The sequence below is a fragment of the Tursiops truncatus genome, chromosome 13 (genome assembly GCF_011762595.2).
Source record: "Tursiops truncatus isolate mTurTru1 chromosome 13, mTurTru1.mat.Y, whole genome shotgun sequence".
Taxonomy (NCBI): domain Eukaryota; kingdom Metazoa; phylum Chordata; class Mammalia; order Artiodactyla; family Delphinidae; genus Tursiops; species Tursiops truncatus.
Genome location: NC_047046.1, coordinates 26938512 through 26952767, shown reverse-complemented (window position 1 = coordinate 26952767; position 14256 = coordinate 26938512). Strand labels below are relative to the sequence as shown.

At 58.5% G+C, this 14256-nt stretch overlaps 1 protein-coding gene across 9 annotated transcripts in view; it reads right to left on the bottom strand.

Moving 5' to 3' along the window:
• Positions 1 to 4774: 4774 nt before the first annotated feature.
• TANGO2 (transport and golgi organization 2 homolog) overlaps positions 4775 to 14256 on the bottom strand; it is a 28096-nt gene continuing 18614 nt past the window's right edge. For 4 of the 9 annotated variants that reach the window (XM_033837496.2, XM_073790443.1, XM_033837494.2 and 1 more), the window contains 5 exons: positions 13913 to 14027; positions 12890 to 12960; positions 10534 to 10790; positions 10062 to 10162; positions 8648 to 9572 (listed from right to left, as the gene is read on the bottom strand). In XM_033837496.2, coding sequence (XP_033693387.1) covers positions 9452 to 9572; positions 10062 to 10162; positions 10534 to 10790; positions 12890 to 12960; positions 13913 to 14027 — 665 coding nt within the window. In that variant the 3' untranslated portion in view covers positions 8648 to 9451. Of the gene's footprint in view, positions 5223 to 6840; positions 6903 to 7428; positions 8033 to 8647; positions 9573 to 10061; positions 10167 to 10533; positions 10791 to 12889; positions 12961 to 13912; positions 14028 to 14256 lie in introns of those variants that run through there. The other 5 variants (XR_012325283.1, XR_012325284.1, XR_004521519.2 and 2 more) reach the window with 5 other exon arrangements.

Genomic DNA, 14256 nt, shown 5'->3' with positions numbered 1-14256 from the left:
TACCAAGAGCCCAGTGCTATTGACAGAGCAGTGAAAATTTAAAAGAATGCTGCCCAAAAAGAGAACCTTCTATGCTTCAAAACAATCGAACTTTACTTTTTTCTTCAGAACCTAAATTGTACCTTAAGTCCCAAATTAAATACTTTATTAATTGTTCACTGTAATTCCAACTTGAGAAACACAAAAACCATATTATGTTTAGGCTCAAAAAGGATTAAAAAAAAAAATCCTCCACTAAACTTCACCGCAGCACCCCCTAACTCAGTTTTTACAAGGCAAGCCAGCATGCAATGCAAGGCTGCCCTTTCCAGAACACACAGAAGGTGTGCGGCTTCCCTCCAGCACCAGAGCGACATGGATCCACTCACCTGCGAGGGCCGGGTCAGTCAGAGGGCAAGCGGGAGACCCTTGGCTCAACTCTGCGGCACTAGGGCCAGGGGTTCTGTCACCCGGGACCCTGGGGCACGTGGATGGGGACAGTGATGCAGCGGGCTGGGGGAGCCAGAGGTGGCGTGGTTCTGTTCCCGGGAGAGGTAGGGGTGGTGACCGCAGGGAAGGGAGCCCAGCCAGGGTGGGTCGGGGGAGCCGCAGGAGACAGCTGGAGCCAAGGCACGGGGAGTCCTGGGAGCCGCCCGGAGCCTGGCTCCATCCTGGGGGGCAACAAGAAGCCACCGGGAGTGAAGGGACCCTCAGGCCACAATTCAGTCCCTACTTGAGAAGGAAGGCCAACAGCTGCGCCAGGCATGGTGCCCGTGCCCTCGAGAACAGCAGAGACACAGAGTTGACCGCACTGCTGAGTGGGCAGAGGTGGAGAGCTGGGACAAGGGGGCCCTGACGACCAACGAGGCCTCTCCCCGGAGGGACAGTCAAGCAGCGCCTGCAGAGGAGGGCGCCCCGAGCCTCTGGGCAGACCTGGCCAACAGGGCTGAGGCCGCCAGGACACATCAGCCAGGCGGTCACCCAAACCGCAGGAGAGGCCGCCCAGAGAGGGAATGCAGACAGAGAAGAGGGCTGAGGACGCAACTCTGGAGAAGCACAACGGAAGGGAAGACACAAGGCTGAGAAGGCAGGGCAGGGGGCCATCCAAACACAGGGGCCTGCAGGAGGGAGGGCACCCACCAGAGCAGAAGCACGTGCAGAAACGCACGCATGTGCTCACATGTACACCCCCAAACCGTGCAGACACACGCACAAACATGCCATATGCACGCGGATGCAGACACATGTGCGTGCCCGCGCCCACTCGGGGCAGCTTGCTGGTTGCAGACAGAACAGTAAACAGCAGACACCACATGTTTAAGAAGTTTACAGTGAAGGGACAGAGCGTGGTGGTTGAACTTTGAAGGGGACATAACATAAAAACCAGAGACTTGTTTAGATTTGATTAATTCATCCAACAACTACCCAAAGACTACCTACTCTGATGGGGGCACTACCATGAACTACAGGGCAACAACCACTGACTGTCAATCTATTTCCTAGATTCTAAGATGTCTTCACATTTCTGATTTCAGTGGGAATTTAACCTAATACCTCCCACACAGGTATGTCTGTCAAAGGTGCTAAGGACCAAGGAAACATAGCACACAAATGATGACAGACTCAGAACCGCAGTGATCGCTGAGGAGGCTGTAGCCAGACACACACGAGGAACACTGAGTGGAGTAGGGCCAGTCTCCTGGCACCAAGAAAGATCATTTCAGAGAAGGACAGAAGGTCAGCATACCCAGTGCTACAGAACACAGATGTGACCAGGACCAAACCCCTTGGCACCAGGCAGGTCTGCAGAGACCCTAGCAAGAGCCAACTCGTGATTCTGGGGCTAAAAAGGCTAACATGAAGAGATGTGAGGAGACGGGGGGCACTGAAGACACACTCGGCACAGGACGGGGACACCTGCTACCACGTTCAAAGGCTAAGAGCAGCATGAAGCCAGGATGAGAATGATAAAAACTGAAGAATGGAAGCCTTGAAGAGCTGCACAGAGTGGAGTCTCCAAGAAGCCGTGGAAAGTGTGGTCCTTGGAGCTCAGGGAAGCTGCCCAGCCCCAGGGGCAGCAGCTCATGCTGAGGGCTCCACAGCAGGCCATCCTAAGCAAGCTCCTTACCATCCCTGTTGCCTGTCGGTACCTATCAATACCTTCCAGGTGGCACACACATACCATTTTAGATGCTGAGGGCATGAGACAGACAAAACCCCTGGCCACAGAGCTCACGTTTTAGCAGAGAGACTGACAAGTAACAACTAAGAAAAACTGAGAACCGTTCAAGAAAAAACAAAGCAAGGAGTTGGGGAAGGGGAGGCAGCTTCAAAACGGGTGGGCAGCAAAGGCCTCACAGCCAACGTCCACCTGAAGGTAGAGGAGTGGGCCAGGTGGGTAGCTGGGGTGGGAGGAAGGGACATTTCAGGCAACAGCGAGAAGAGCAAAGGCCTCCGGGTAGGAGCGTGGGGTGGCAGGTGACAGCAGTATGCCCAGTGGGGAGAGAGGAGGCCAGATCAATGAGGGCGAGGGAAAGCAGGACTCTGGCTCTTATCTTGAGAGATGGGCCACTGGACAGGAGGGTCCAAGCGGTGAGGTCACATGATCCAAGGTCAGCAGTGGCAACCAACCCTCAGGCAAGCCCTGTTCTAAGCACTTTAGGTACTGTCACTCACCAGCTCTCACACAGCACTGTGAGAAAAAGTTAAGGATAGAGAAATGAAGCAACTTGCTCGAGGTCACACAGCTAGAAAGTGGTGGAGCGGCTTTACCACCCAGGTAAGCTGGCTCCAGTCTGTACTGCCTCGGGATTACAGTCTTGCAGTTTAAAAGAAACACTGTAGGTCCAGAAAAACCCCAGGTGGGTGGACAGTAGGAGGAGCAAGGGTGAGAGCAAAGAAAAGAATAAAGAGGCTCACCGGGAGCTTGGACCAGCATGTCACGCTGGAGGTGGTGAGAAACTGTCCTGAGGGTTGCATGGAGGCCTAGGAGTGACTCCATACTCAAGGACAGAGATGTCACGTGCAGAGGTGGTGAAGGCAGCATGGGGAGTGTTTGGGGTGAGTGAAGATCACAGTTTAGGTTTACACATGGCTACTTGGCATCAAAGTAACGCGGGGGGATGTGGAAGAGGCAGCCACAGGCATAAGGCTGCAGCTCAGAAGGGAGGCGAGGGCTGGAGATGGAGATGCAGATGTCAAGGAGAGACGGCATTAAAGCCAGGAGACTGGACGAGATCACCAAGGAGTAGAGGGCAGCTCCAACCTGAAGCCGAGACTGGGCAAACTAGTCAGACTCACTTTCGTACCCCCAAGGTCACGGTTAGATTATAAAACCCCTGGGAAGTGCCCTGCACAGTGGCTGGCCACAAAAGGCTCAAAGGGTGGCTCTCCTGCCATCGGCCTCACTACTGCTTCAGCTGACTGCACACACGGATGCAAACCTTGCTTGCCAAGTGGACCATAAGCCAGCAGCAGACTTGCAGCAGGCTCCCCTGGATCCCGACACAGGGTAAAACCGAGACGCTTGGACAGTGCCCTTCACTGGAGTCCGCTTGCTGGGCTGGCATGGAGGTGCCGTCTGTGATGGTCCAGCGCTGTGGCTGCTGCCTTTCGCTCAAGCCTCTCGGCGCTGCAGCCTCCCGCCCAACCCAGCAGCAGTATGACCTCATCCCGTCCTTTTGTCATCCTCCATCGGCCTCACATCCCGCACTTACAGGCGGCACTGCCGACTGGCCATTCACTCCCTCTGGTGGGTGACCGCCTGTAGCAGGGTTTGGCCCACTCTACCGCCGCCAGGAAACAGGATCCCCGCCTAGCGGTTGGCCTGGCACAGTCCCCAGCCCCAGAATGGACTGTCGTGCACCGGGTAACAAGGTACATGCAAGCATGCAAACGACAAATCAAGTTCCTACCCTGAGCAACCCAAGTCCATCGGACGACACCTGACAGGTACCTCTGTCAACAGGTTGCCACCTTCCACTTATTTCTATCATGGTCATTGTTACGACAAAACCACATCCTGATCACCTACGTGACACTCAGTCCGTGAGCATTTGGTGAAGACGGGCGACTTCTCAGATTTCCCAAACTGTGTTACACCCGGCAGGGTCCTGGGCGAGCACCGCCCCTGTTGGTACCTTTCCCGCCTGAAAGCCATCTACGGCTTCGGGCACGCGGGACGAGGGGCCTCCTCACACCCCGGTGTCTGCCCAGGCGGAAAGCGACCGGCGCGGCGCCCCCCGGCCCGGGGCCCGCCACCGCCCCCGGTCCAGCCCAGACCCCGGCCCCCGCGGGCCCCCCGCCCGCGCTCCGAGGCCCGTGGCCATGATGCTTCACAAAGGCCGGGACTCGGAGAGGCCAGGCCCACCCGCGCCCCCCCGCCCGCTCGACCCCGGCCCGCGGCCTCGGCCCGGGAGGGAGGGAGGGGAAGGGCGCGCCTCACGCAGGCCGCAGGGCCGCCCGCCCGCCCGCCCGCTCGGCCGCGGGGCGCCCCTCGCGCCCCGCACCTACCTCCGGCGCCCGCGGCCGGCGCGAGCTGCCCGCAGCCCAACTGCAGCGGAGATCCCTACTGCCCGGCCGCCGCCGCCGCCGCCGCCGCCCTCCAGAAGGGCCGCGCGGGCGCTCTCCAGTCGGCGGGACCCGCCTGCCGCGCGAGGCGAGCGGAGGGCGGACCTTGGCGCGCGCGGCCAATCCTGCGCGCGGCCGCCCCGCATTGGGGGAACCGCAGAGCGAGCTGCAGAGGCAGCCAATCGGCGGCGCGCGGCGCTCCCGGCCACGGCGCGCGGCCCAATGGCGCGGCCACGTGGGCGGGACCAGGCGCTGAGGCCGCGGCCGCGCTAACGGTCGCCGCCGGGGCGGGGCTCGCGGCGCGGAGGACGGCGGCCGCGAGGGGCGCCGGGAACGGGGAGCGCGGGTGACGCCGGGAACGGGAAAGCGCGGAGGACGCCGGGAGTAGAGGGTGCCTCTCCTGTGTGCACGGTGAGGACGAGACCGTACACATAGAGACATCACCCGTTTTCCATTTAAAAGCATTAAACGTAACCACTAGGGGAAAAAAGACAAGTGTGCACAAGTGTCTGGCACTTTTCCATTTGCTGATCCTGCGCGAGGAACCTTGACAAAGGTGCTGAGCCGTGGAGCAGGGACCGCTCTTGCTGAGGCGGGAATTCCCAGGAACGCCGGGAACACGCTCTCCCGTCTGCAGCCGGCACGGTGGCTGCTGCAGACAAAAGCCAGGGGTGCTAGACAGAGGGCAAAGAATGAGAAACAGACGGGGGTTGTCAGTTTGGCAGAGTTGCAGAGTTCCCACCCGCCCCAGACTCTCACTAACGGCAAAGTGAATACAGTGATTTTTCAAGAAATAACCTGGGAGACCCCTTCACCAGGTGACCTAAGGTGCACACGACCAACATCAGAGGATGCACTTGAAAGTCGTGTGTTGCTTTGTGTGTTAATGATGCCTCGATTAAAAATGAGAAAAGCACCAGTAAAGGGACGTATGGACGGCTTCCTGAGAGGGACATATATCCACATTAAAGCCCCAAAGGCAAAACCTGAATGTAATCGTGAAGAAAGATCCAGCAAACCCATAGGAGGGCCCTTCTACCCAAAAAACGGGCCAGTGCTTTTCAGAAAGTGTCAGGATTGTTCAAGTCAAAGATAGACTGAGGAGCTGTCTTGGACTGAAGGAGAGACAACTAAGTGGGATGAGGGGTCTGAACTCAGACAAGGGTTATTAGCAGGACAGTTGGTAAAATTCAGAAAAGGCCGATGCTAATTTCATGGTTGTAATACAGTTTACTGTGGTTAGGTAAAGTTACAGTCGGGAGGAATTGTGCAAAGGATATTGGATTCTTTGTTCTATTTTTTTCAAGTTTGTGGCAAGTTGAAATCATTTCCTACAAAAAAGTGGGGCAGGGGTGCTGCAGGTGACTAAGCTGGAGGCCTACCCAGGCCCTTCCCTCCCTGCCTGCCCCTCTGCTTGTCAGGCTGCGCCAGGGGACAGCACCAGGAACCCCAGTGGACACCGAGCCCTGTAAGGGTCTGGCTCCTGGACTCAGCCAGCTGCTGACTTTGTCCAGTGCAGTCAGAGCCCATGGGAACCCTCAGCACACCACCCTCCAACTAGCCACCTCGCCACGCTTTGTTGCTTGGTGAGGTGGGGACCCTGCCTACCCCAGTCAGACCTGAAACAGCCCTGCACACTACAGCCAACTTCCACTCGGCCTGGCACCAACTGGGTGATGGACAAGGACTTTACCACGGGACCTCCCCACCATCCCCACCTGGCTCCAGCCTTGGAGTCACAAAGATCAACACCTGGAAGTTGGAACTCCAGCCCATGCTGGGGGAGGAAACCTTTCCCTCTGGAGAGCGTGGATGATGCCATCTGCTGGCAGATGAGACCAAAAGATGGGATGATGGGGGGATGGGGGGGCGGTCTCTGTGGGCAGAAGGCCAGGAGCCCAGGCCCGCATGGGATTAGACCCAAGGTCTCCTGTGTCCCTAGGCTGGCCATGTGTGCTCGTAGACATGCCTCTGCCTCGCTCAGCTCCACGCCTCCAGCCTCTGTGCCTGCACACCTCCGCTTGGCTATCCTGGAGCCGGAGAACAGAAGCAGCTCATCTGGGAAGGGGCAGAGTCTCTGCCCAGGAGAAGAGACCCATGTTGGGGACTCAGGGATCAGATGCATCTGGTGACAAGTACAGAGGCCTTTCTGGGCATGTCAAAAGCAATTCTAGGAGACAGCTTCCCAGGGTCCCAAACCCACCTACAGCACCGACCTCACTTCCAGACACTGGCCTGAGCCAATGGGGCCTGGGAAGGGCCAGCACTGTCATCCTCAGCTCTAACATCTACCTGGCCTGGGCATCAGGATACAGGGGTAGACAAGAGAGGAAAGGTCCCGACTTCCTGGAGCTCTTGTTCCGACAGGAAGACACAGAAGAAACGGTCAATCAAAATGCACAGCACATCAGACAGCGCTTTCTGTTACAGAGCAATGCAGAGCAGGGACCAAGGGAGGGAAGACCGCCTTAGACAGGTCGACTGCCCGGGACTTCAGCAAAGACCTGTGGGACACGAGGGGGAGTGCGGTTTGGGTGTCTGGGGAAGGAGCCCTTCAGGCAGAGGGGACAGCGAGAGCAAAGGCCCTGGAGCAGGAGCAGTGGCAAGAGCCAGGGCAAGTGAGGCGAAGGCAGGGGTGCCAGGCAGCAGGGTGAGCCAGGTGTGGCAGGACCCTGAGGACCACCTCGCCCTCATCCTCTTCCCTCCTGGCCTCGTGGCTCTGCCTCCCCACCCACCTGGGGACTGAGGGGCTGTTACTGTGTCTCCCCAAGCCTCAGTTTCCTTGTGTGTAAAGCAAGGTCACAATTTTTTAATCTTGCTTGGGCTGCCATAACAAAGTACGACAAGTGAGGGGCTTAAACAACAGAAATTTATTCTCACAGTTCTGGAGGCTGGACGTCTGAGAGCAGGGTGTCACGGGGCCCTGCTCCCTCTGAGGGCTCCAGGGGAGGACGTGTCCCGGCCTCTCTCCCAGCTTCTGGGGTTCCTTGGCGTGAGGCAGCCCAGCTCCAGTCTTCACAGACGTCTGCCTGGGTGCCTGTCTGTCCCTGTGTCCACGTTTCCCCCTTTTTATAAGGACACCACTCATATTGGATTAGGGCCACCCTAACGATCCCATTTGATTGATTACCTGTGGAAAGACCCTAACAAGATCACATTCTGAGGTATTGGTTGCTGGGGCCCAACATATCTTTTAGAGGGCACACAACTCAGCCCATAACAATAGAAACAAGTCTTGGGCTGCCCCTTCCTCAGGGGCTCCAAGCTGCCAGGGAGCCCAGGGCAGGCAGGGGCAGAGGGGACCATGACAAGTGTGGGGAAGCTTTTCCTGTGCAGGCCCGTCCCTGGGGCAGCGGCAAACATCTGAAAGGCTCTTCAGATGGCTTTGTACCCAGTCCAGCGGCGCCCCACGAGGGCAGACCTGCCTGGCCAGGGCAGGCGCTGGTGTGGGGACCTGGTCCATTCCATGGTGCGGGGTGGCCTGCTAAAGCAGACAGAGGGTGTTGGCAGTGCCGGGGCTGGGAGCCTGGCTAGCCATGGCTCAGCTGGACACGTGGGTGGGGGGCACAGGCTGCATCATACTGGGAGCCCCTTCATGCCTGGCTGTGGGGTGGTGAGCAGGAAGGGAGAAGGGATGGAGAGGCAGGTTGGGCCCAATCAAGGTCTACAGCCCACCCGAGCTGTCACTGCACTGAGAAGACCAAGTTGGGTCGACCGCCGAGGCGGAGGGAAGCCTGAGTGTCAGCATTGGACACAGGACCCCCGAATGCCCGGCCCCAGCTGGGGACAGGAGCTCCAGGTGCTTGCCCAAAACAAGGGCCCTGGGGTAGGACAGACTCCACCTGCTCTGTTACCTGAAGCCCAGCCCTTCCTGCCATCCCCTGGCCTCCACGGTCCAGCCCGTGTGCACGGCTCCCCGGGGCTCCCACCTGCACCCGGATGAACTCCTGGCTTCCGTCACAGTGCTCAGGAGGCCATGAGCAAAAGGGAAATGTGGAAGAGCCCTGCACCGGGGTCTGGGCCCCAGGAGCTCCTGGGGGCTCCCGGACAGCAGCTCTGGTCATCCTGTCACAGAGTCAAGGGCCTGGAATGCACTGGCTCACCACGGCCTCAGAGTTTTATTATCAGCGTCTCACATTTAAGTACAGAGTCTTATTATGAAGTTTAACTCCCTAGGAGAAGGGAAATGGCAGGGGCAACTGTGTCCCCTCCCTGAGATGGGCCTGCCCGGAACCCATGATCCCCCTGCACAGGTGGAGGCCTGAGAGCCTGCTGAGGCGGCCCATTGCATATGGATGCTCCCTCACAGGATAGCTCCATGCACAGGACCCCTCGGCACCCACAGAACCACCGGACCCACCCAGCGGCCTGTGCCTCTGCTATGGAGGAGGTTTTCCTCATTCAAATGTGGCCTGTGTCCTCTCCAAGAGCAGGGCTGGTGGTCAGGAACTGGCTACGCCCAGGAGAGGAGGGGCCGCTTTGAAACAGACATCCACTCTTGTTGTTGGGATCACAGCAAGACTCACTGGCCAGAAGCACGTGTGGGTGTTGAGAGGCACAGCTCTGCGTGTCTGGCTCGCATGGAGGCTGCATGCCTGGAGCGTGTGTGTGTCTGAGCACGTGTGTACACGTCTACTGCCTGTAACGTGTGCGCGCATGCATGATGGGTGTCACGTGTGCCTTGTGTGAGCTTCTGTGCATGGGCCGGGGGAGGCACAGCACACCTGGGCCTGCCGTACACCTGGCCATGGGCCTCTGTCATAAGGCTGGACCCCGAGCTTGACATGGGGATGCAAACAGTTCACACACATCAGAGGGCTCTGGCCCTGGGGGACGCTGGCCGAGTCACAGGCAGTACCTGTGACAGGGCCTCCCGGGAGCCCCGGCCACACCCGGGTGGGGGTTAGCTCTGCAGCCTGAACTCGTGGGTGCTGGTCTCCCAGCAAGAGGGGTCCGTGCCCAGCATGCTTCGCTCTGTGAAGGTCACGTGCCCATCTGCATCCACAAGGATGACTGTGTTGGTTCTGAAAGAGAGCATGGGGCCTGCGTTCAGCCCGCTGCCCCTGGACCCCTGCACGCCAGTCAGAGCCCCAAATGGATCAGACCAGAGGTGCGAGGGGCCTTGCTGGGCACTGGCCTGGCTCGAGATGGGTCACAAAGAGCAGCAGCCTCTGTCTCGGCGAGCAGAGGGTCCCCTGTGAGGCATCAGGGCCTTGAGCCGCAGGTCCTGCAGGCCCCTGCCCACAAGTCCTATCACCTCCCCTCTGAAACACCCCCAGGCCGCCCTGCCCACACTCTGCAGCATGAGCCCTGATCGCCCACCACTCTCAGCAGGGTAGGCCCTGGGCTGACCAGGCACCTCCCTGCTCAGAACCCCCAGGGCTCCCAGCACCACCACCGGGGACTGCCCAGACACCTGCAATGGCTTCTAGACAGGGTGGAGGTGGGGAGGAGCTGGGGAAGATGGGCTCCTCCAGGGACAGGAGGGCGCACCAGCGGCCCATCCGTCGTACCTGGTGCCGTAGTCCGGGCAGCGCACACACACAGCTGCGTACTTGCTAAGTATGGGCTGCACGTACTCCCTGCCCTGGTCCTCAATGGCTGGGTCTGGCAGCTGCCTGAAGGACAGAGGAGGAGTCACCACTGGCCGCCCCAAACCTATCCCCGCCAACGCTCAGCCACAGCCCTGCAGCGCCTGAGGAGCCCACCAGCCTCAGAGAGGGGCTGGGGGAACCACAAGGGTTGTTCCGGGCACTTTCCAGGTCAAGGCCTCGAACCTCCATCTAGCCTTTAACTCAGGGCTCCATTGTGGGGGCCAGTCCCTGTGCTGGGGCCACCAGGAGCTTCCCAAGGCCCAGGGACACGAGCTCATGGGCTCTGTCCGGTCAGAGCCGTGCAGGCCCTGTGGAAGGACAGTAGCCACCTCTCAGAGCTGGGGAGGGGGGGGGGGGGCGTGTGTGTGTGTGTGTGTGGCACAGCACTCACGCCTCTTCGTTGTTGAGCACGTCCAGAAGCTGGGCGGCCAGGGCGTCCTTGGGGAGCGCCTGGGCCCGCTCCACGGCCTCCAGGAAGAGCCGCTTTCCGAAGCACAGCTTCCTCCAGGGCGTCTCCAGCAGCGCGTTGCTTAGCCCGTAGGTCCCTGCAGGAGGGGTTGGCTCGGCCAGCGTGGGAGGTGGGGGGGACTCTGGCTGGAACTCCACCCACCCGCCCCTTCTCTACATGCGTCCAGGAACTCGCCAGGCCTTGGGGGTGGGTGATCAGAATCAACAGCAGAGGAAGGTCCGTCCATAAGTGGGGGAGCCCGACATGGGGGTCCACCTGAGAAGGTCAAGGCTGGGAGCACCACAGCCTGAGGCCAGGAGGCAGCCCACCAGGGTCAGCCGGGGTCAGGGAGCCCGCTGACCTTGGCCGGCCCGAGGCGTAGGCCAGGTCCCTGGCTGGGGGCGCTGTAGGGGCTTAGAGCAAGTTTCTCAGGACAAGTTCTCAAGAAGAGTCCCAGTCTCAAGGTGGAAAGGCCCCCAGAGCCTCTTCTCAAAAGAGGCAGCAGGGGCAGCCAACCCAGAGCCATGCGGCCTGAAAAGATGCACCAAGGACAGAGAGCCACTACCCTCTGCTGCTACCGGACTCTGGGCCAACTCTGACACGACTACTGCCACTTGGCACTGTGGGGCCCATAGTCACACCGCCAGCCACGGCATCACCACACTGTATCCATCAGGCACCTGGCAGCCACATGCAAAGAACAGAGCAGGACCCCCACTGCGCACCACACACAAGAGTCCATTGAAAACGTCTCAAAGACCTGAACATGAGAGCTAAAACCAAATAGGGGAAAAGCTACACAACCTCAGATTAGGAAATGACTTCCTAGATGTGACACCAAAAGCATGAGCAACAACAAAAAACCCCCATAGAACTGGACTTCATCAAAATTTAAAATGATGTACTTCAAAAGAGACCAACGAGAAAGGGGAAAAACCCACAGGATGGGAGAAAATATTTGCAAATCATGTAACTGATGAGAGACTTGTATTTAGAATATATAAAACAATTCTTACAATTCAATAACAAAAAGACAACCCAATTTAAAAACAAGCATAGGACTTGAATAGACGTTTCTCCAAACAAGATACACAAATGACCAACAAGCACATGAAAAGCTGCTCAACGTCATTAACCATCAGGGAAATGCAAATCAAGGCCACAGTGAGACCGCACCATACCCCAGAACAGCTGCGATCAAAAAGTCAGACAGTGACAAGTCTTGGCGAGGATGGGGAGAGACTGGAACCTCATAAGTTGCTGCTGGGAAAATAAAATGGTACAGCTGCTTTGGAAAACAGTCTGGCAATTCCTCAAAAGGTTAAATGGTTACCTTATGATCCAGCAACTCCACTCCTAGGTCCACACACAAGAGAAATGAAAACGTTTCCCCACAAAAACATAACAAACGTTCACAGCAGCATTTTCCACAATAGCCAAAAGGTGGATACAACCAAGTGTCCTTCAGTGGATGATGGATAAACAAAAGGCAGAAAATCCACACGATGGAATATTATTCAGCCATAAAAAGGAATGGAGCCCTCACTCACGCTACAGCATGGATGAACCTTGAAAACATTACACAAAGGGAAAGAAACCAGACACAAAAGGCCACATATTGTCTGCATCTGTTTATGTAAAATGTGCAGGATAGGCAAATCCACAGAGACAGAAAGGAGACTAGTGGTTTCTAGGGGCCGGGGACAGTGCCAGTGGGTGTGGTTTCTTGGTGAGGTGATGAAAATGTTCTGGAGTTAGATTTTGGTGATGGTTGCACCACTTTGTAGATAGAGTAAAACACCTGAAGGCACACTCTAATGAGTGAACTGTATGACACGCGGTTATGTCTCAATGGAGCTGTTGTTTATTTTTTTAAGGGACATGGATCAGGCGCAGGCTGGCTCAGGGATGAAATAGGATGGAGTTCAAAAGAATTCCTTCTAAGCAGCAATTTAGCAGAAAAGAAGCATCTCTAGTCACAGTTGAGGGCATCATGGGGTGGTTTCCAGATGCTTCCACAAAGGCCACAGAATTGCGGGGGAAGGTCTCTGCGTCCTTTTGTGCCTTTTAGCTTCCAATTCTCTCCAGACAGCCAGGGACTCGGTACAGGGGGAAGGCAACCTAACCTGTGTGCAGCCTCATGTGGACCGGGTGAGGCCATGGCCACTACTGGGCACAAGGTACACGAACGGCCGAAAAACAGCACCAGGAGGGAAATCAGCAGGGACCCGGTCCCTGAAAGTACTGGGGTCCCCACAGGAGCAGCCCCACCCTGTGCCACCCGCCAGAGCAGCCTCACCTGGTGCCAGGGCAACAGGCTCACGCTCCCCCCGGTTTCCATAGTAGCAAATGACATCTCCCTTCTCTGTGCTGCGGACCAGAGGGGAGAGAGGGTCAGACAGGAGCCACAGGGCGTCCCCAACCCTCGCTGCCTGGCAAGCCCCACAGCCCGGGCCCCAGCATTCGGGTGGCACCATCCGTGCAGGCACCGCTGTTGCTGAGCTATCTGCCCCCCACCCTGCCCAGCATCTCTGTGTGTGCCAACATGGGCCTGGCCACACCCCAACTGCCACTTCCCCACGTGGCCCCAGCCTCCTGCAGAGTCCCAGCAACCTGACTCCTGAATCTCACAGCCAGCGCAGGCGCCCTAGACTCGAGGGCCTGCACCTCCCTGGGGGACCTGCTCCTCCCGCCTCTAGGACAGGCCCCTCTGCCCCTGCTCCTGCCCTGCTCCCAGCTGGTCTGCCCCACCCCGGGCGGAGAAAGCTCCCGGCCACCATATCCTCTGGCGACAGGGCCCATGGGTGGCATGGACAGCGTCATTGCCCCAGGAGCCGTCTGCCGAGCCCCTTGCAGAACCCGACGTGAGCCTTGCCACCCACTCTGCCCAGCACTCGGCAGTGCCCGACCACCATGGGGCCCGGGGTCTCTGTACCCAGCTGTGCCTGCACCGCCTTCTCCACCGGGGTACCTCTGCCACCAGACCACAGGGCAAGTGAGGTATGGCTCAAAAACGGGCTCCTCAGCCACAGAAGCGGGGAGGAGACGAGACGGAGGGGCCGATCTGGCCCGCGTGCACCCCCGGCCCTACTCCAGCTCCCACAGCAGGAGCTGGCGGCCCTCACACTGCCCCAGCTTGGATCCCTGAGTCCCCAGGACAGTGGATCTGGGAGGGGCTCGGCCCTTGGGACGCTCCCTGAGCCCACCAGGTGTAATGTCCCCAGAGAGGCTGCCACAGATGCCCCGGCTCCCGCTGCCTGCCAAGCCTGCAACCCGGCCCTGTGCGGCGCCTGGGGGCTGCGTCCCCAGCTGGTAGACCCACCTTAGGTCGGCCGCTATGAGGTTGAAGCCGTTGTACAGGTGGCCCTCTGCGGAGACCTTCTTCAGGTAGGACAAGCTATCCATGTCTGAGGTCAGAAACTGAGCCACGAGTTCACCTGCATCAGGGGACACACACCCATGGCCGGGGCGGTAGGACTGAGCCCCTCTCCTGGGGAGACTGACGGTCCCCCACGGGACGGCCACACCTCAGCGACCCGGCAGCCAAGGAGGTCGGCACCAAGAACTCTGATTTTGAAAATTTTTCCTGTTGTGCCCTGACGTGGAAGTCCAGCACGAGGGGAAACGTCTTCAGTGGGGACAGTATATGTCCACCAGATGGGCAGT